Here is a 23067-nt window from a genome sequence, read left to right as displayed (position 1 = left end):
GGGTGGCGATGCATGTGTTGATCAGGATGCGTGTATTGATATGGTAAGGGCCAAGCTGCCCAATGAGCACGCAGAAAGTCCAGAACTGAGGCTGTATCAGTGTCAGGTTATCCACTAAAGTCTAGAAGTTAAGGTCTCCATGCGGTTGTCACAGCACTCAAAGCTGGCTTCTACATGTTGGGAAGGTCTTCTTTAAAGCAACATTGATCCAGATATATGAATCAACATATTTAGCCATCTTCTTTTGGGGGAGTGTACCAGCCATTTTTCTCATGTATCTGTACAGTGGAATTGCAGGACTGTCGGGCTATTGCTAGATTATACTGATTCTTACTTGCTCCAAACTGCACTCTGGCTTTTCCTGTGACTAAGGTGGAGCTGATCTGCATGTTGACTGCTCTATGGAGTAGGCGCTGCTCCAGCCCTGTTTTGGGAGAAGCTCCATACATAATGCTCCTCCACTGAACACGTACCCCCCTGAGAGAACAGGTAATACTACTCGAACAAATGGAGGATCAAATGGAAAGTTATCCTTAAAGGAAAATATATTGTATGCCTTCTTTTTCTTTTAAGATCTGAGGATCACTGTGCAAAGGATGATCAGGACCAACTTTCTCCAGCTTCAAGTGCCCCTCACACAAACTGTCATTTATGAGTTCCACCGAATAGAGCCCTGTTTTGTAACTCTGTGATATGTGTATGTCCCTGAGCTCTTTCATAAGTTTATCTAAAGCTTGCACAGACCCAGACACAGCACCATTCAAATAGTCTTGCCTTTGAGTCTTCCTAGTTTTCCCTAATATTGCCAAATTTTCAATTTCTTCATCCTCTGTTTCCCACTAATAGGCTCTTTTTCCTTCATCTCATAGTGAATGATCCAAGTCCTCTGCATCTTCAGCCATCTTTTCCTCTCCCTCCTCTTTTCAAGTCCTTTCTTCTGCTGTCCCATTCTGACCCGTGGGCAGTGGCTGATTTAGCATCACAATATCCAGGTCTTAGGGGAGCTTATATAATTTGCAGAATGCACCTATCAGCCACTTCAGTTGCTGATGAAGCAAATTGCTGCTCATTGTATCTTCTAGATGTTCCAGAAGTGATGTCAGATTTCGGTCATCAGAGTCCACAAACCATATGGGTGAAGAAAATAGGATTCCGTGATGTTGCAGTGGGCTGCCCAGCTGTGGCACCAGTAATTGGCAGCTCAGTTCATCCAGCTTCCAGCTGACAATGTAGCAGAAGAAATGACAAAAGACTTAAAAACCCATTCACAGAATTAATGATACAAAACTTCCCAAACAGAGGGTATTTGATATAGAGATAAGTGAGACATATAGGATTCCAGTTAGCCATCATAAAAAAAATACTATACCTAGACATATAATAGTCAAGATCCCAGAAACCCAACAAAAGAACAAAACACTGCAAGTGGTTAGAGAAAAGAAGCAAATTATATACAAAGGAAAGTCCATCAGAATCACAGCAGACTTTTCAACACAAACCCTCAGGTCAAGGAGAGCCTGGAGTGAGGTATTTCAAGCTCTAAGAGAAAACAACCTCCAACCTAGACTGATGTGTCCTGCAAAACTCCTTTTTCAAATGGATGGGGAAATAGGATATTTCCATGACAAAGAAAACCTGAGAAACTTCATGAATACACAATCAGCACTACAAACATTTCTAAACAATATTCTAGAAAAAGACAACGAAGGTCACAACACCATAAGGCCCAACAGAACATATCAATTAGGCAAGGCAAGAAACTAAAGGGAGAGGGGGAAAAATTAAGAGCCAACAACAGGACAATAACATGACAATGATAAGTAAATACATATCCTCTATCATCAATGTCAATGGCTTCAGTTCACCAATCAAAAGAAATAGACTGGCAGAATGGATTGAGAAGCAAAATCTAAAAATGCATTGTATACAAGAAACACACCTAGTTAAAAAATGGAACTCATAGACTGAAAGTGAAAGGGTGGAAAACAGTTCTCCATGCAACAGGAGCCCAGAAAAAAAAGCAGGGACAGCTATTTTATTGGCAGACAAAGTAAATTTCAAACCAAAACTGATTAAGAGAGGCAAAGAAGGCCACTACATCCTTGTAAAGGGAATAATCCAAGAAGAAGAGATGACAATCTTAACTATATATGCACCAAATATTAATGCCTCAACTATATAAAAAAAATTAAGGACATGAAAAACCAAATTGTAGTGGGAGACCTAAATACCCCACTATCACAAATGGACAGATAATCTAGACAGAAAATCAACAATAAAATACTAGAACTGCACCAAGTTTTTGAACATATGGACTTAATAGACGTCTACAGACTGTTCCACCCCACAAAATCAGAATATACATTCTTTTCAGCTGCACATGTGTCATTCTCCAAGATAGACCACATACTAGCTCATAGAACAGGTTTAAATAAATACAAAGGGATCAAAGTTATCCCATGTATATTATCAGACCATAGTGCAATTAACCTTGGGATCAATAGTATAAGAAACTGTAAGAACTCCACAAACACATGGAAATTGAACACTCTCCTGAGCAATTAATGTGTCACAGAGGAAATTAAAGAAGAAATTAGTCAGTTTTACAAATAAATGATAATGTCAATATAACCTACAGGAAACTATGGGACACAATGAAAGCAGTTCTGTGTGGAAAATTCATAGTAGTGAATGCCAACACTACGAAGACAGAGTGAGCTCAAATAGAAAGCCTAATGATGAATCATAGACTCCTAGAAAAAGAAGAGCAAGAAAAACCCAAAACTTGTACAAGGGCAGAAACTATAAAGATCAGAGCAGAAATCAATGCAATGTAGACTAAGAGAATGATACAAAAGAAAATCAATGAATCAAAAAGTTGGTTTTTTGAAAGAATAAATAAAATTGATAAACCCTTAGCTAACCTTGTCAAAAAAAGGAAAGAAAAGGCTCTGATCCATGCAATTAGTAATGAGAAAGGTGACATCACAACAGATCTAGCAGAAATCCAGAGGATCATCAATACCTACTTCAAGAACCTATATTCTAATAAAATGGAAAACACAGAAAAAATGGACAGATTTCTTGATAATTATGAATTACCAAAGTTAAATGAAGAAGATAATAAAATTATAAACACCCCAATTACAATTAGTGAAATTGAAAATGCATTTAAAAGTTTACCAACGAAGAAAAGTTCTGGTTCTGATGGATTCACTGCTGAATTTTACAAGACATTTAGACAAGAACTACTGTCACTACTCTATAAACTTTTTAATGAAATTGAAAGGGAAGCAATGCTTCAAAATTCATTCCTGGAAGCAAGTGTTGCTTTGATTCCAAAACTAGGGAAAGACCCAATGAAAAAAGAGAACTACCATACACCCTGACTAAGTCAGATTCATACAAGGGATACAAGGATGATTCAACATATAAATCAATAAATATAATACACTATATTAACACTATATTAACACTATATTAACAGAAAAACATGATCATCTCAATAGATAGATGCAGAAAAAGAATTTGACAAAATTCAACACACATTCATGATAAAAATCCTACAGAAAATTGGAATAGATGGTCTTTAGCTCAACTTGATAAAGGCTATCTATGAAAAATATATGGCCAACATCATATTAAATGACCAAAACTGAAGACCTTCACATTAAAATCTGGAACAAGACAAAGATGTCCACTATCACCACTTCTGTTCAATGTAATTCTGGAAACATTAGCCACAGCAATTAGACAAGAGAAAGAAATCAAAGCAATACAGATAGAAAAAGAAGACATTAAATTGTTATTATTTGCTGGCAATATGGTGCTCTACATAGAAGACACAAAAAACTCTGCCAAAAACTCTAGAGTTAATTGACACTTTCAGCAGAATAGCTGGATAAAAGGTCAACACCCAAAAATCAATAGCCTTCTTGTACACAAATAAAAGACTCACTGAGAGAGAAATTAGGGACACAATTCCTTACACAATAGCATCCAAAAAATGAAGTATCTAGGAATCAATCTAATGAAAGAAGCAAAAGCCCTCTATACTGAAAACTACAGCACTCTAAAAAAAGAGATTGAAGAGGATATAGGAAAATGGAAAGATATCCCCTGTTCCTAGGTAGGAAGAATCAACACAGTGAAAATGGCCATACTACCAAAACTGCTATACAGATTCAATGCAATACAGATAGAAATTCCAATAATATATTTCACAGAACTAGAAAAAATAACCTAAAAATTCATCTGGAACCAGAAGAGACCTAGAGTAGCAAAAGCCATTCTAGACAACAGAGACATGGCAGCGGGTATCACAATACCCAACTTCAAACTGTACAAAGCCACTGTGATCAAAACAGCATGGTACTGGCTGCCGCTGCCATCTCCAGCACCAGGAGAGCCTGCTTGGCCACACCCTCTCCTGCTGGCACTGCTGCCACTATCTTCAGTGCCAGGAGGGCCTGCTCCATGACCTCCCCTTTCTGTGCCTCTGCCACAATCTTCAAGGCCAGAGGGCCTGTTGGGCTGCACTCTCCCCTGCCGGTGCCTCTGCCATCTTCAGCATCAGGAAAGTAGCCTTGCTGGTGCCCCTTAACCCCACCCAACACTCCCCCTCACTTTCAGACCTCCTGATTGTGCTAGTCTTTAGACCTACTCTGTAGAGGCAGAGGTGGTCATAAAGGGTATTTTCCTGAGCTCCCAACTTTGAACATCTTTAAAGAGGGGGAGGGGGAATTTAAACCTTCAGTAGGTCAGGGAACTCAATTTGAGCCTTGCAAGGCTGAGGTCAGTCTGAGTCATGGGATTCTGCCACCAGCTAGCTGAGATCAGGGGACTTGGTTCTGCACATGGCAGAGCATGTTGAATAATATGACAGCAGTGATATAGTCTGAAAGAGGCCCTTCAAACTCATTTTTTTATTTCTTTTCTTCATTGTGCCCTGCAAATTCTTTTTTTTTCTGTCCTCTTTCTCCAACTCAGTCTCTTGCTCTACCATATTATCCCTCATCTCCCTTTTTGTTTCTGCTCCTGTCCTAACTCAGATTTCTTCTTTTATTATTTTTTCTCTTTTCTTTATGTTCTTTTCTTATGTCATTCTACCTCACTCAAAGGTTATTATACTTCTATTCTGTTTATCCCTTTTGAATGCAATAATTTCCTGACAATTGCATGGTCATTCTATGTCTTCTGGCTTCATGTAAAACCTTCTCTAATTCTTTTACTTATCTACTCCTGTCATTCTAACTCTGTCTTAAGCCCTCATCCTAAATGGTAAATATCCTTATTGAAAAGTTTTTTCACTGCAAACATATCTTGGACTTCTTCTTGATTTTAATTTAATTCACATGGTTTGAAGGTGATAGACTGATAACTACCACAAGTGGTCAATTTGAAAGTTGTGCTTGATCATATTGTGGTACTGATTGTATCAAGTAGGATAAAGGATTGTGATGGATTGAATGAGCTGTTTTCTTCGGTATTATGAAAATGAGAATGTCTATGAGTCATTAGAGACCCATGGGCTGAAGCCCAACTATATCACAGAGATTTAAGTAATAACCTAAAGGTTAAACTGAGTACAACCTAAAAACAATAGTAAAAATGAGAAAATGCTTAAGCAAGATACAGGGACAGACTTCCAGTTCACCAATGATAAACAGTGGGGCAAATGAGGATGAAAAGTCTGGCAGTGAACCATCAGGACACCCTGAACTCAAAGCACAGGAAGTAACAAAACTAATTGATCAGGCTCTAGAGAAATTTAAAACAAGTAATTTCCCAGATAATCATAGAAATGACAAGCAAAATGAAAGTAAAGGAAATCTCAGAATTTGTAGCTAGATGCAGCTCATGCCTATACCTAATTAAATGTATAATTTATAAAATATCTCAAGAAACAAAAACATTAAAAATAAGTACTCTACATTTGAAAGACTGAACATTTGTGCTTGGCACCCATTCATATGTTGAAGTCTTACCCTCTCAGGTAATGGTGCTTGAAGGTGGGAGATAGTGTCAGAAGGACTCACCCATTCATATGTTGAAGTCTTACCCTCTCAGGTAATGGTGCTTGAAGGTGGGAGATAGTGTTAGATAAGGTCAGAAGGATTGTGACTCCATAATGGAATCAGTGTAGATATAAGAAAAGAAGACAGAGATTTGGCTCTCAAAGCACACTAGAAAGGACAATATGAAGACCAAGTGAGAACCTGGCAGTCCATAAACCAGGAAGTCAGCCTTGACCATCTTGAGTTTTACCCCATTTCCTTCCCACCTTTCAACCTCTCCTCCCTTTCTCATTTACAAAACTTTGTTTCTATTTTTTCTGCTATTCTTTCTTCCCTTTTCCCTTCTTTCACCTTCCCCCTCCTATCTTCCTTTCCCCCTTACTGTTGAATATTTTCTTCCTACTTCCCACTCTCTATCATCCATTTTGGTCTTTATTTATGCTTGTGGTTTCTCATACAAGAAAATGAATGCAATATTTAAACACATGTGATGATTTATTTCACTTAAAACTATGGTTTTAAGTTGCATCTTTTTACCTAGAAATGTCTCAACTTTATCCTTCTTTATGGTAGACTAGTGCTCCGTTGTATGTAAAAACAACATTTCTTTTACCTGTTCATCTATTGACGGACACCTAGTCTCTTTCCATGATTTGACTATTACAAATTGTGCTGCTATAAACGTGGGTTTGCACATGTTGCTTGGGATGGTGTTTTTAAAGCTTTTGGGCAGATGCCCAGGAGGAATATTTGAGTTAAATGGAACCCCTAGTTTCAGTTTTTTGATGAAGTCCCATATTGATTTCCATAGTGATTTTACCAATTGAAACTTCCTCTAGCAGTGAAGAAGGGTTCCTTTTCTCCCCACAACCTCACCAATAGTTTTCATTGGCTGATTTCTTGATGACAGCTATTCTTTCTAGAGTGAAATGAAATCTCAGTGTTGTTTTAATTTGCAGCTCTTGAATGACCAGTGATATTGAACATCTTCTAATATACTTATTTCTCTTTGTACTTCTTTATCTGACAAATGTGTATTCATCTCAGATGCCCATTTTTTATTGGATCTTTAAATTTGAGTGATCCAGTCTTTTTTTTAAGTTCTTTATGTATTTTTTATATTAGTTCTTTGTCTAAGGTACAACTGGCTCAAAATTTTACCACTATGTGGATTGTCTTTTCACTTTTTCAGTAATTTCTTTTGCTGTGCAAAAGATTTCTAATATGTTGAGTTTCCACTTGTTGATTCTTTGTGATAGTTCCTGTGTGACTGGGTTTTGTTCATAAAGCCTTTGCTTTTTAAAAAAAGTGGTCTACCTATTTTATCTCCCTACAGATTTAGTGTTTCTGTTTTAATATTTGGGTCTTCAAACCATTTTGATTTTAGTTTTTTGCATGCTGAGAAGTATGGGCTTAGTTTTAATCTTCAGGATGTGGAAAGCTATTTTTCCCAGCACCATTCAGTAAAGAGGCTACTTTCTTCTGAGAATATTTTTTGTCCATTTGTAAAAAAAAAAAAAAAAGTGGCTGCATATGTTTGGATTTGTTTCTGCATTTTCTAATTGGTGCATCCTAGGGTCTTTTTTTTTTTTTTGCCAGTAGCATGCTGCTTTTTTCATAGTAATTTTATAGTACAATTTCAAGCCAGTGATTGTGATGCCCACTGCTTTGCCTTTGTTGCCCAGAATTGTTTTTGCTATTCTAGTTTTTTTCTGGTTCCAAATAAATTTTAGGATTTCTTTCTCTAATTCTGTGATTTAGGCTATTGGTGTTTTTTTCTCATTGAGTTTATTGGTACTTTTTAAGTATAAAGTACAGTTACATTTATCATTCAGATCTTGTACCTTTACATGACAGATCTTGGTTCTCATTTTTTCCCCATACCCCTACCCTTCCTTTACTCCCTCCATCCTTCCCTATTTACAAAGTCTTTGTTTCCATTTTTTCATTTTCTCATATTTTTCTTTTCCCTTACCCATCCCACTTCCCTACACCTTTAGCCCTTTTCTTCCTGTTTTACATTGTCAATTATACAATTTGGATCTTATTTACACTTTTAGTTTTTCACACCAGAGAAACTATTCTGTATTTATACATGTGTGTCTTATTTATTTTACTTAAGAGTATGGCCTCAATGTGCATTCATTTTCCTATGAATGACTCTAGTTTCTCCTTCTTTATGGATGAGTAGTACTCCATTTTATACAAAAACCACATGTGCCACCAGCCCCACTGAGGAAGATGAGATTTGGTAAGGCCACTCCAAGATCTGCTCTCCCTCCGGCCTGCTTGGGCCCATTCAGTGGGACCGGGTATCAGCGCCATTCCCTGCCTGTGCAGCCACCAGCTCCAGCAAGGAAGGTAGCCAAGGGTAGCCCTGAAACACCTCCTCCCCCACTCTTAGACATCCTGATTGTGCCAGTATTTGGACCCACTCTGCAGAGGCACAGGATGTCATAAAGAGTATTTTCCTGAGCTCCAAACTTTGAACACCTTTAAAGAAAGGGCAGGGGAAACCTGTAGTAGAACTGTGTGGAGTTCAACCCTGCAAGAGGCTGGGGAACTCAATCTGGGCCTTGTGGCCTGAGGTCAGTTTGAGTCATGGGGATATGCCATAGGCTAGCTAAGACCAGGGGACTAGGTTCTGCACAAGGCTGTGTACATTGTATATTATGACAGCAGAGCTATAGTGTGAAAGAGGCCCTTCAAATTCTTTTTTTTTTCTTTTTTTTCCTCATTCCACTCTGCAAATTCTTTCTTTTTTCTGTCTTCTTTCTGCAACTCAGTCTCTTGCTCCAACATATTGTCACTCATCTCCCTTTCTGTTCCTGCTCCTGTGCTAACTCAGATTTCTTCTTTTATCATTATTTCTTTTTTGTTTATGTTCTTTTCTTCTGTCGTTTTACCCCACTCATGGGTCAATAGTTTCAAGGGAAAGAGAACCCCTATTACTGTTAAGGGGATATATTTTTGTCCTTATTCTTGCACTCTGTCTATCCGTTTTGAATTTAATAGTTTCCTAAAGATTGTATGGTCATTCTATGTCCTCTGGCTTCACCTGAAACCCTCTCCAATTCTTTCACTTACCTACTCCTCTCGTCCTAACTCTGTCTAAGCCCCCATCCTACAAGATGCTATATTAGAAAGTGTATTCACTGCAAACATATTTTGGGCTGCTTTTTTATTTTAATTTAATTCACATGGTTTAAAGGTGATAGATTAATGACTACCACAAGTGGTCAATTTGCAAGTTGTGATTGATCCTACTGTGTTGCTGATTGTATCAATTGGGCTAAAGGATTGTGATTGATTTAATATTTTGTCCTTTCTAATATTATGAAAATGAGAATGTCTATAAGTCATTAGAGACTCAAAAGCTAAAGCACAACTATATGAGGAAGATCTAAGTAATAACCCAGAAATTAAACCAAGGACAACCCAACAACAAAAATAAAAATGAAAAAACACTTAAGCAAGTCACAAATACAGACTTCCAGTTCACCAATGGAAAACTCTAGGGCAAATGAGGATGAAAAGTCCAATAGTGAACCAGTAGGTCACCCTGAACCCATAGCACAGGAAGTAACAAAACAGATTAGTCAGGCTCTAGAAAAATTCAAAACAGAAATAATTTCCTAGATAACCATAGAGATGTTTAAAAAAAATGAAAGTCATGATTCGAGCTTCTAGAACAGAAACTGACAAAAAAATAGATGAGCTCAGGACCATGATAGAAGCCATGAAGGCCCAGCATAAGAAAGAAATGGGAAAAATGAATGCCCAACAGAGGAAAGAAGTGGAATCCATAAAACAGATTCAAACAGATATCCAGATTAAAAACTCTATTGAAAGTGTATGCAACACAATGAAAGAATGTGAAGATAGAATTTCAGATATAGAAGATAGGATTGCAGTCAAAGACCTTGAAAAGAGGTCTCTTAAAAACAGTAAGGGATCATAAGAAATCAATCCAACAATTCCTAGATGATGCAAAGAAGAGTAACATAAGACTGATAGGAATCCATGAAGTAGCAGGAGAAAGTACAAATGACTTAAAAAAGCTGTTCACAGAATTAATGACAGAAAACTTCCTAAACAGAGGGGAAGAATTAGACATAAAGATAAGTGAGGCATATAGGACTGCAACTAGCCATGATCAAAAAAGATCTACACCTAGACATATAATAATCAAGATCCCAGAAACCCAACAGAAGAACAAACTGCTACTAGCAGTAAGAGAAAAGAAACAAATCACATGCAAAGGAAAGCCCATCAGAATCACAGCAGACTTTTCTTTTTCTTTAAATTGAGTTTATTGGTACATTTTAGGTATACAGTACAATCACATTCATTATTGGGATCTTGTACCTTTACATGACAGGTCTTGGTTCCCTTTTTCCCCTTGTCCCTGCTCTGCCTTTGCCCCCTCCTGCCCTCTCCATTACAAACACTTTATTTCCATTTTTTTCATTTTCTCATATTTTTTTCTTTTCCCTTATTACCTTTCCCCTATTCCTCCCACTTTCCCTACACCTATAGCCCCTTTCCTCCTATTTCACATTGTCAATTATCTCATTAGGATCTTACGTACTATTATAGTTTTTCACATCAGAGAAACTATTCAGTATTTACCCATATGTGACTTATTTGTTTCACTTAGGAGTATATCCTCAATATGTATCCATTTTCCTATGAATGAATCTAATTTCTCATTCTTTATGGCTGAGTAGAATTACATTTTATAGAAAAACCACATCTTCTTTATCCACTTTCCAACTGATGGGCAAATGGCTGTTTCCAAGTTTTAGCTGTTACAAACTGTGCTGCTATAAACATGGGTGCGCATATATCACTGTGGTACTATTCTTTCACTTCTTTTGGAAAGATACACAGCAGAGGGATGGCTGAGTCAAATGGAACCTCTAGTCCCACCTCTTTGAGGCATCTCCATATTGATTTCCATAGTGGTTGCACCAGTCTGCACTCCCACCAACAGTGGAGAAGGGTTCCTTCTCCTCACAACCCCGCCAACATTTGTTATTGGCTAATTTCTTGATAGCAACCATTCTTTGTGGGGTGAGGTGGAATCTCCGTGTTGATTTTGTCTGCATCTATTGAATGCAGTGATGTGGAACATTTTTTCATATATTTTACTTGATGCTTTTACTTCTGTCTGAGAAATATCTGTTCATTTCAGATGCCCATTTTTGAATCAGGTCTTTATATTTGGGGGGGCTGATTTTTTTGAGTTCTTTAGATATTCTAGATAATAGTCCTTTGTCTGAGGAGCAGCTGGTAAAAATTTTTTCCCACATTGTAGGTTGTCTCTTAGTTCTGTTGATGGTTTCTTTTGCAGTGAAGAAGCTTTATAATAAGATGAGATCCCAGTTGTTGATTCTTTCTGCTAGTTTCCATGTTACTGAAGATTTGTTCATAAAGTCTTTTCCTATGCCAATGTCTTCAAGAGTTCTGCCTAACTTATTTTCCAGCAAGTTTAGTGTTTCTGTTTTAATATTTAGCTCTTTAATTCACTTGGATTTTAATTTAGTGAAAGATAAGGGTCTAGTTTTAATCTTTGGCAGGTTGAGATCCAGTTTTTCCAACACCATTTATTAAAGCAACTATCTTGCGTCCAGTGAGGATGGTTGGCTCCTTTTTCAAAAATGAGGTAGCTGAGTACATCTGGAGTTGTCCCCTGTCTGTGCTATCCAGTGATTTTAAATTTGCCTTTTGTTTGTGTGTGGGGATGGGGGAGACAGCGTCTTTCTATGTAGACTGGCCTTTCAGTGATTTTTCTATCTCAGCCTCCTTAGTGCTGGGATTACAGGTGCCTGGCTTTCAAATTTGCCTTTCAATTTTATAAATTTCATAAATCTTTATTTATCTAATATATATCATATTCTATTATGTACATATGTGGTCATTCTGTATCTGAAATTCTACTTTTTTCATTGATTTCTGTTACAACACTGTGAAATGCTGTATAATTTTAAAATATTCATATGTACATAAAATCAAAGAGATTGTTGAAATTATTTTCACTTGCATCTCCCTTCTCTGTTCCACTAAAGTAAGACAGTTTAATTACAATGTTTGTTAAATTTCAAGTCAAACTGTAATTGAAGGGAAACCTGAATTTTTCCTGTATGCAAGTTTGAGGGCTGCCTTCATTGTCACCTTTGACACTTTTCATGTCACTCTACTGTCTCCTTAAAGGTCAGTTTAATGTGATTACTCACTTTCACCACTCAACTACTGATGACCTAATGAGAGACTGAAAATTTGTATCCTGTCCTGTCAGATCACATTGAGTTACCTCTGAATGCCTGGCAATAGCACATGATTGGTTTATATCCTGTTATTATAAAAATCTTCATATCTAGTCTCAGGAATTATACTTATTTTGTAAACACTCCAGCATGTTTAAATGAATGTTTGTATAATTTTTAAAGCAGGGAGTTGTTACACTGACTGGCTTGTAACAACATCTACAGCAACACTATCCATATGATATATATCTAGGAACAATATTCTCAGAATCACATCACAGGCACTCTATTGCAAAAAAAATCATTTTGAAAGAAATCCTGAATCTGACATATATATATATTTTTTTTGTTGCTCCTAACTTTCTGCCATCATAAGAATAATAATTAAAGAGTTAAATTTGATTTTTCCAAATGAAAATAATAAATTTCATAATGAAATCACAATAATGTTAAAAATGATACCAAAATGGTTGTAATTATTGTCAGGTTTTCCAAAACAAAACAAAACAAGAAAAACAGATTTGAAGATCTGAATTAGTGTTCTGTTCTGCCTACAATTACTTGGGTTTATTATGCACTAATAATGTAATATTTATGAGTGTATAAACTAAGAAAGGGGATAGATTATGAATCTTATTATCCTCTATGGTTATGTGCTGATAGCATTAAATAATGATTTAGAGTAAACACAATAATTTAAGACCATAATAATCTGCAATCTGTAGACATTATTTTTAACACTACAGAGAATGTATGGTAAAAATTGTCTCACACAAAGTCACTTTTATAATCTTGTCACCTAAAGACATTACAAATAAGCAATTTAATAATTTATTAAAGTCATTAAAGTGCATATCCAGATTTAGTTTTCTCTCTTTTTCTTTTCTTTTAATAATATTGGAGAGGTATAATAATGGAAATAAAATAAAATTTATACAGTGTATGAAACTATGCACACTAATAAATATCTACATTTATATCATGAGTAAAACTATAAATGCAATAACCTCTAAAACTTTTTGTTTATATTTGCAATATAATCTGCAAGTTTCTTCTTAGCATCCAGAGCTATTCTTGGAAAGTTAGAAAGGCACCATATTCTTTAGAGTGTGAAAGCAGGTGAGAGTTCTAGATCTTTATGTAAGATTAGAAATACTCTCCATATTTCTTCAGTTATAATGTTAAATTATCCACTATATATTTGTCTCATATATAGAGGTAAATATATTCAAAGGGAAAAGCTTAACTCCACATATGTCAAAGATTCGATACAAATTCAAAGCTCATTTGCTCTTCATCAGAGAAATTTTCCATCACTAAATAAACAAACATTTACTATCTTCCAAAATGTGGATGCTGAGCACTTAGTCATTTGTTTTTTAGTACTGATTAGCACCAAAGGACTGATTGTGGCATAGCCATTCCCAATCAGCATCAGCACACAGTGATGAATTTGGTTATGTTTCCAGAACACTCCAGATGTGGAGGTGATAACACAGTCCATTGCATAAATGACAATAAAGACACTCATGAGCAACAGAATAGTCTGAGTGGCCCTTTGTTCTGGGGATGCTTTTGGAGACAAGTTGGTGCTGTGAAGATACTGTAACTGTCTTTTGTACCTGTACAAAAGAATCACCATGTACACACTTGAGAGCCCCATTAGTGATATAACAGAAATTTCCTGGAAAGTCATCAAGGAGAAAGTGATATACTTAAGTAAGTAATTAATTGGCCAAAGGGAGCAGGACTTAGTGACAAACATAAGCTTATGGGAAGTCCCATTAGGGGTGGCAATAGTGGAGATTAAGAAACGACCACTGATGAGCATATTGATGACCCATAAAAATAGAAGGCAATATAGGTTCTGATGCAGGGATTTCTGTTTGAACTTTGCCAAATGGGAACTTCTGGGGCTGAGGGTAATGGCCTGGAGGACACTCAACAGGCAGGTGGTACAGATGGAGAGGCCCCTCATCAACCTGTGCAAATAGATAACACATTTACACGTGATGTCATTCCCCAAGTCTTGATACCCAAAAATGTCTAAAGCTATCAAACACACTGTTACCAGCATTATTATGTGGATAAAGAGCAAATGGGTAATGGTCAAATCGATCGGCTTGGGCCTGTGCTGTAGAAGAAATATGAGCATATATAAAAGAAGCAGGATAATGTTGGCTATGATTCCAGTGCTGACTTCAAAGAAAAACAAGCATTGTGCATCAAGAAACCTGAAAAATTTGCTATTTTTATTCATTTCCATGGAGAAAAAAGTATATAGTAGATGCCTGAGGAGAAAAGCACAGAAAATTATCACAAAAATCACCTCTTTCATCCAACTCAACCAACACATGATTTATCAAATTATGATGGGTCCCTTTCCCACTTCTGTAGTGAATTTCACTGATACTCTTCTGGACTCCTCACAGCCCTGTCCACTGTGCCTCTTCTTACCAATCATGATTGGATTATGCATCTCACTGTTGGGCTGTCATTGTTTCTATGTAATAAAATTGTCATATTATGGATGGCATTTTCATATCTTTGTCTCACTTTTAGTTTTCAATGGTGGATACCTCACCTTAATTGCCCCTGTTTTTGCATTCAAATATTCAGCAAATTTGGGTGCCATATAATGTGCCCATGAAAAATAGCAAACATTTTAATGTGATCGTCTAGCCATCTGTGAGTTTTATGGATCTTATCATGTCATAGAGTCACAAAGGATCTTGTAATTCATATATTGATACATGACATACAGTTATTTCCTAATCTATTTATATGTTACAACATATATACAAATCATGTTTCAAAGAATAATGTTAATAGACACATAACAATGTTTATATGTATTAAATGTGATATTATGAAATTCAGACTACAGTTAATGTTACTTCAAGAAGTTGTATTTTTTTTTTTTTGGTACTGGGAATCGAACTCGGGTCCTTGCACTTGCAAAGCAGGCCACCAAACCTCTGAGCTAAATCCCCAGCCCAAGAAGTTGAATCTTAAACAGTACAGAATATTTGAAAAGTTGTCAAAGAAAATATTCAAATTTTCTAAGAGCTCATGCAGTGGGAGTATACTATTTTATGACTCTGTATGAAAGTGTGGTCCTACAAAGATAGTGACCAATGTATGGCAGGTGTGTGTAGATGCCACAGGTTAACATAACAATGTACCCTGGGGCATTGGGTCATTGCCTGAAACTGGTAAATCTTTAGTGATCTTCTTTCAGAGCACTAATCAAGGAAATTGACAAAACTTGATACAGTTATGATAACCCAAGTATGGTAGCCCTATGGAGTGATGACAAGAATATGGTGAATCATCCAGCTGTCTCTGTAAAGCTCTTTTTTCTTTAAACTTTATCAACCACATAAATCTGTATTAGGTAAATACACATTCCAAATATCTTGCAGTGTATTGTATATAAGGAATTAATGAAAGATATATAGATAAATATTTGGGGGCATGTTAATTTATAAAGAAATATATTCAGCAAAATATGAAGATCTCATGAGACAAAGGTAAAAGTAATCCTCTACCATGTCTTCTCCCAGCCATGACTCATCCAGCCCATATTTTCCTAACACAGCACAGTTAAGAACATCAGGGGATCTGGCAGGAACTATAGGCATCTGCAGGGTGATTGAAGAGCCCTTTCTATAACACGACTCTTAGTACTGACAATGCTGTGAAGGCATCTGGATAGCCTAACATATAAAGCACATAAATCTCATTTTAACAGTGGAGGAAACAAGCTTCCCTCAGAGAGATGGAAGGTTAATAAATCAATGACTATATTTAAAAAGAACATAGGACTAGATATGTGGGGATATTGGTTAACATACTTCAGTAATGAACCAAATTACTGCAATTACTACAAAGCAAATAGGGAAGAAACAATTGGAACATAAGGGGAAGACAAAGTCATCACCAACTATGTAGTAATGTACTACTTCTAGGAAATGGAAAAATATTACAGGACTATTTGAGTACTAATGGCAACAATCTCCGCACAAATAAATAGTGAAAATTATCTACTTATGCAAATTTGAAAGACTATAAGATATAGTTGTAAGCCCAGGCATGGTGGAGCATGCAGGAGGATTGCTGTGAGTTCGAGACCACCAGCCTGGGCTACATAGTGAGTTCCAGGTCAGTCTCAACTACATAGTGAGACTCTGTCTCAAAATAAAGGTATAGTTGTGAGGAGGAATCTAACAACCACATATAGACATCAGGGTGGCTGAACACATTTTCTTCTAAAATTTCCCCTCAAGAAATGGGTTCTCACATACTCATATCAATAAAAGCTGAAAATTTATTTTGAAAATGAAGTTGTATTGAGATATATGAAGGGAAAGTAACAGTCTATTTACCAAATTCTGGAAGATTATATTCTTAGAAGGTTTTTAGAAAGATGGGAAATTTCTATTGTCATTCCTTTGATTTCTTTTTTTTTCTTTTGGTTTTTTGAGACAGGGTCTCACTATGTAGTTGAGTCTGACCTGGAACTCACTATGTAGCCCAGGCTGGTCTTGAACTCACAGTGATCCTCCTGCCTCAGCCTCCCGAGTGCTGGGATTACAGGCATGTGCCACCATGGCTGGCTGATTTCTTTATTTTTAATACCACTGCCATACATATTACGCTGTACATGGTAATGAGATTTCCTATCTGTTAGAGCACATGGTGAGATAGTTAGACATTAAGTTGAAATTTATGAAATTAATGGTGGGAGAAGAAAAGATCTTATGATGAAATGTTAATGCCTATTTCATAGGAATGAGGTTAAATTGTCTGAATGTTCAAGTTTTTTGAACAAAGACCATTAAATATTAAATAATTTTTAAAAATCAAACTACAGAGTTAATTATTGTATAGCAGTTTAATTACCTTATAAAATAGTAGGAAAAGCTGGAGATTTAGCTCAGTGGTGCTGCCACCTGCCTCACAAGTGTGGGGCCCTGAGTTTGATCTCTGGTATCAAAAAAAAAAAGTAGTAGGAGAACAAGTGAGAATATTTAATGAAGAATCATAGTGAAAGCATCTCTTCATAAGGGTATAAAACAATATAAAAGATTTAATCTAAAGTGACAAAGTAATATCTTCCTTAAAATGGGCTTAGGTAGTAAATCAAAATCCCTTAATTCAGAGGAAATAATGCGGAGTTGAAATTAACTTAGTATTTCATCTGAAAGAGTCTACTAATTTTATGTTATTAAATAAAAGCACTAGATACACTAATAGGAGAATTTCCTATTGTACTGCAGAGTGATCCATCCTCTGAGCTGTATGGTGCCTGAGGCTGGACTGTGCATGTAAGTCCACCAAACTCTCACTCACAGACCTCACTGGCTGTCTAGAACCCTGCTCCCCCTCTAATCCTCCATCCCTCAAATACAGATCCACTTACCTACTGGGATGTGTGGAGCAATTTGGTGCACCTGAACTTAGCCAACATAATTTTAAGGATAAATGGTCATTAGCTCATCTCTCAGTAGGCTTCTAACTTCAGTGTTTGAAGATCCCACGGGGAGGACAGAACCTTGCTGTGCACAGTGGAACATTTCACCTCTCTCTTAACTTTATTCTCCATTGGACCATAGCCATCTGGGGAGAGTTATGCCCAGAACTTTTTTGCAAATCTCCCTGACACATAAATGTGAGCAATTATGAGTTGTAGTCATGTAAAAAATGGGGTAAATACTTGGGGAATAGAGTAGCCTAGTTTTCAAACCTGAGAAAATATTTTAACCCTAATTTCAAATGAACTCTGCATGATACACAGTGAAAGCAAATGATGCCCAGCTCATCTCAGTGAAATTGCTGAAGGACTAAAAGAAAAAACAACATAATAAATGTTGCAAAATAATCCATAACAGGAAATGAAATTGACCCTGTAGAATTTAATCAAAATTAATTCAAACAAGAAATATTTGCAAAATTTAAAATTTCCTTTCATAGATTTCCCCCGAGCCCGAGACGCTGCTGCAGTCACATCGTGGGCACTATGGCATCTGGAGTTACAGTGAATGATGAAGTCATCAAAGTTTTTAATGATATGAAAGTAAGGAAATCTACACAAGAGGAGATCAAAAAGCAAAAGAAAGCAGTTCTCTTCTGTTTAAGCGATGGCAAGACAAATAATTGCAGAGGAAGCAAAACAGATCTTGGTGGGTGACATTGGTGATACTGTAGAGGACCCCTACACATCTTTTGTGAAGTTGCTACCTCTGAATGATTGCCGATATGCTTTGTACGATGTCACATACAAAACAAAAGAGTCTAAGAAAGAAGACCTAGTATTTATATTCTGGGCTCCTGAACGTGCACCATTAAAAAGCAAGATGATTTATGCTAGCTCTAAAGATGCCATTAAAAAGAAATTTACAGGTATTAAACACGAGTGGCAAGTAAATGTCTTGGATGATATTAAGGACCGTTCAACACTTGGAGAGAAACTGGGAGGCAATGTAGTAGTTTCACTTGAAGGAAAACCATTATAAAATGACAGTCAAGTGCCATCTGGATCATAAGGAGCTTTCATTTTTCCAGTTCAGTACATTGGAATAGTATTAGGTTTTGTTTTTTGTTTTTTCCCTTTCCACTGGACCCTTCCAACACAATGAATGAAGGAGATACCATTCATTTAAGCAGCTTGTTAGTGATTGCCATTAGACGGTTTAACACTGTTACTTTTGTGGCTATTTTTATGTAGGAATGCCTTCGATCTTACATCAGCCAAAATAACTGATTATATGTCTTGCTTGCTGCATGCACTACAGTGAATGTGACTGTCAATGTGACTAGCTTAGAATACTGCAAAGGATAAACTAATTGAATGCCTTGAAAATATTAGTCACTGGTCAGATGGTAAACTTTTTCAGTATTATTTATAGTTGCACTTGATTGCAGTTCTGTGAGGCACACAGCATTGGTACACCTCACCTGCCTTGGCAAGCCTATTTTTGTGACGTGCAGCACACATATAACACTATGCATTAAAAGCACGTTTTTGTAATGAATTTAATTCTCTGAAAACAATGCCAGTTTAGTTTCATTAACTGTGTCATCAGTTTATCCTCGTACCTCTGTTCATTCCTGTTAGCTGCGTATCTTTAAATAGCTGTTACAGTATTAATAATGCCTTTGTGTTTTCTGTCGAGTGTACACTACTGAATAAGTGTACAAGTTTTATGTTTACCATGTGAGTCTTGCAACATTAAAGGTAGTTTGAATATTAAAAAATAAAATAAAATTTCCTTTCATGTATTTCAATGTTTTAAGAAAAAATTTTTCCTCATGAGAACATAATAGTATTTTTAGAGAGATAGAAGGTGAAAGCATTAAGTACCAATATACAGAAATGAAAAATATGTAAACACATCAAAAAGTTTTCTAGAGTATACATGTTATGTGATCAAAACATGAATGCACAGAAGAAAAGACTGAAAAGAAAGGAATGCTAAAAATGTATTTTTCTCCTCTCAACTTTAAATTCTTTTTGTTTTATTATAAAATTTTAAAAATTTCATAGTCAAATAATTAGAGAAAAACAATAGTTATTACAATGTGTATCATTATATTCAAAGCAGATACTGAAAGTATAAGACAAACAAAAAAGATGCTTACAAAAAGGAGTTGGTAGTTTTTTAAATTTCTGCTTCAGTCTCATTGAATATTATGGGATCATTCAAGATTTTAAAGTTTTCTTTGCTCAGTTTTGGTAATTCATATGTATCTAGGATTCCCTCCATCTCCTCTGAATAGTCATAATTTAAATAAAAATTTAAACATTCGCCAAATATTTTTATCACACTTCATAAAAAATTTGCCTATGGTATTTTCAATCTCTGCATTCTTTGTTTTGACAAACGTTTTCATTCTTTAGAATTGGTCTGATTCCTAGTTCTTTATACACAGTAATTTTGAATTCTGAAGACCCTTGCAGTTAAGTCCCAGTATATGATGCAGACCTGAAAAATAAGTACACTAAGAGACAGAACTCAAAGTGAGAAAGCACACTGCTGGGATGACTAATGCCAGTGCAACTGACAAAGGCACGGCCCAGTCCCAGGCACTGACTTTTATCGGCAATCAGTTGGAGTGAAGGCAAGCTATATGCAGTTTCTATGGAAATTAATGTGAACAGGCTCATAAAGGACAAGACAAAGCATTCTGAAATTAAGAGCAGAATAGGCAAAATATATGGTTTTAATTAGAAAATTGTCCTTCTAGAAAGAGTTATGAGAACAGAATTTGGGTGCAAGTTACTCTGATCTCGGCACGAGGCTTCAGCTGGACTTGCTTGTCCAAAAAAGCCAATTGTGGGTTAACTCTTCACAGCCTGTTTTGAACACAATCAATGTTACAGTCCCCTGCAATTTTCATTCTTCAGCATTCTTGATTCTTTAACATTGAGTAATTTTGACATCTTGGAAGTTTGCATTACCTTGTGTTGCTAGTCCTGTCAAAAAAAGTGATGGAAAATATTTATGTTTTGTTTCAGAAGACACTCTATACTATTAAGCTCACAGTATCTTTTATTTTCAATATTCTGTATTTGTTTGTTCAAACTCAGCTATCTTTGGATCTGGTCCCGTGGAATTTGGGTTAACACTGATCTCAGATTGGGACATACACATACACAGACTTATGGAACTACTTCTCTGACTGTCTCTCCTCTGCAACTCTTTTATAAGCTCTCAACCCTCAAAGCTCAGTCTGGTCTGTTCTAACCAGAAGGACACTGCCATATAGTTTCATGAGTCTGAAAGAAAAACATCCACTAGTGAAAAGAAATAGGTACTGACAGCTATGGAGCTCCTTCCAGGAATGAACTGCTTTTCTTTACTTGGCAGAGTCTCACATAGGTTCTTAAGGTTTTATGAGAAATGTTTCTTGATATTAACATGAGGAGTGGATTACATAAAAAAAGAATTGTAATTCATCTAAATTTAAAAGGGCATGTTTTAATGTGAGCATTTCACTTATAATCTTTAGGACATCATTTTTATTTAATAGTTCTCATGATAATACTATATGTGGTTATTAAGATATTAATAGTAATGGAGAATTGATTTTTTTCAATGACTTTTACAGATAGTTCTTAAATATTGTATAATTTTAAAATATTCATATATATTTGATAAAAATCTAGAGAAATATTGAGATGTACATTTCCCTTTCTCTTACCTGGTCTAGAGAATTCAATCAGATATTTAAATCACACCTTTGTTAAATTTGAAATCAAAGTGAGCTTAAAGGAAAACTGAAATTACTCTTATGAAAAAGGACTGCCTTTCCTGGCTCTTTTGCCACTTTGCATATCACCCATTCTATTTTTTAAAGATCTACTTAGCACGGACTCCCAATTCCACCACTCAAGTAGTACTGACCCAACCAGGTGTTGGAGGTTCTGCACCCTGTCTCAACAGACCACAGAAATAATTTACTTGGGTCATTTCTGAATGTCTCAGGGGCAGTGCAACTTTTGATTGGCTTAATACCCTAGTTTTAGAAAATTCTTTATGTTTGGACTCTGGAATTACACCTAATTTTTTTAATAGACCTAATAGTCTGGGTGGCCCTTTTTTCTGATGATGCTCTTCTATATAGGCTGGTGCTGTGAAGATGCTGGGACTGTCTTCTATGCTTGCACAACAAGCCCAAAATGACATGTGCCTGAAAGCATTCAAAAAAAAATATGTATGTATAGTTGAAGAAGGAACTAATGGGCATAATGAAGCAGGATGTAGTGAGTAACACAGGACTGTGAGGTCACATTGCTAGTGGCAACAGTAGAGAATAAAAAATAACCACTGATGTTCTCATAGTGTTTTCTTTTCCCTTATTACCTTTCCCATACCCTTCCCACTTTCCCTACACCTTTAGCCCCTTTCTTCCTATTTCACATTGGGACAAGGGGAAAAAAAGAACCAATACCTGTCATGTAAAGGTACAAGATCCCAATAATGAATGTAACTGTACTGTTTACCTAAAATGTACCAATAAACTCAATTAAAAAATAACCACTGATGATCATATTGAAGACTCATAGAAAGAGAAAGTAATATAGGTTGTGATGCAGGGATTTCTGTTTGAACTATGCCAAACAAGACCTTCTGGGACTATGGATGATGGCCTGGAGGACACTCAGTAGGCAGGTGGTACAGATGGAGAGCCCCCGCATCAACCTATTCGTATAGATGACAGATGTACGTGTGATGTTATCCCCCAAATCCTGATATCCAAAAATGTCTATTTCTATGAAACCCATAGGTAGGAGTATTGCTGTGTGGCTAAAGGCCAATTAACCAATCATCAGATCAGTTTATTTGGGCCTTTGACAAGTCTAGTTGCCTCCTGAGGAATTGAACTTGGCTTCCAGACACTGGGTGTCTTCCACAGCTGCACCTCACCCTGACACTGGGGTCCAGTGAGTGAGGGAGCCAACCCGAAGCTGCCCTGACTACTGAGTCCAGTTGGCCTCCTTTCCAAAATGGATACCAGCCAATCATCCTCTACTGGGGACACCTGTACAAGGCTGGAATCACTCAGCCACTGTGGTCCGTAACATCCACTGCTCCGTTCATCTCTGTTTTGGGTTTTTTTTGTGTGTGGGGGCTGGTTTTCAGGGATCAAACTCCAGCCCTTGCATGTGTGAGCCAGGCGACAGACCACTGAGCTAAATCCCTGGCCCCAATCCTCCATTCTACTGGTTCATTTCTCCATGGAGGCCTCTGGAGTCCCCAGTAGTCACCATGCCT

At 36.6% G+C, this 23067-nt stretch overlaps 1 protein-coding gene and 3 pseudogenes across 1 annotated transcript; 1 reads left to right on the top strand and 3 right to left on the bottom strand.

Annotated features, from left to right (window-relative positions):
• Positions 1-230: 230 nt before the first annotated feature.
• Positions 231-4478, bottom strand: LOC104856904 (annotated as a pseudogene).
• A 9105-nt stretch (positions 4479-13583) lies between these two features.
• Positions 13584-14552, bottom strand: LOC104856856 (vomeronasal type-1 receptor 90-like). The gene has a single exon (XM_010616419.2). It carries the CDS (start codon positions 14550-14552, stop codon positions 13584-13586), a length of 969 nt encoding a protein of 322 aa, XP_010614721.2.
• A 3735-nt stretch (positions 14553-18287) lies between these two features.
• LOC104855386 lies at positions 18288-18831 on the top strand (annotated as a pseudogene).
• Positions 18832-21826: 2995 nt separating this feature from the next.
• Positions 21827-22631, bottom strand: LOC109117729 (annotated as a pseudogene).
• Between the last annotated feature and the right edge of the window lie 436 nt (positions 22632-23067).

The sequence above is a fragment of the Fukomys damarensis genome, unplaced genomic scaffold (assembly GCF_012274545.1).
Source record: "Fukomys damarensis isolate Sample0158 unplaced genomic scaffold, DMR_v1.0_HiC HiC_scaffold_16, whole genome shotgun sequence".
Lineage (NCBI taxonomy): Eukaryota > Metazoa > Chordata > Mammalia > Rodentia > Bathyergidae > Fukomys > Fukomys damarensis.
Note: the sequence above shows the minus strand (reverse complement) of the source record. Positions and strands in the feature narration are given on the sequence as shown.

Coding starts and splice junctions, on each gene's coding strand:
- LOC104856856 (XM_010616419.2), bottom strand. CDS start 14,552: ATGGAAATGAATAAAAATAGCAAATTTTTCAGGTTTCTTGATGCACAA.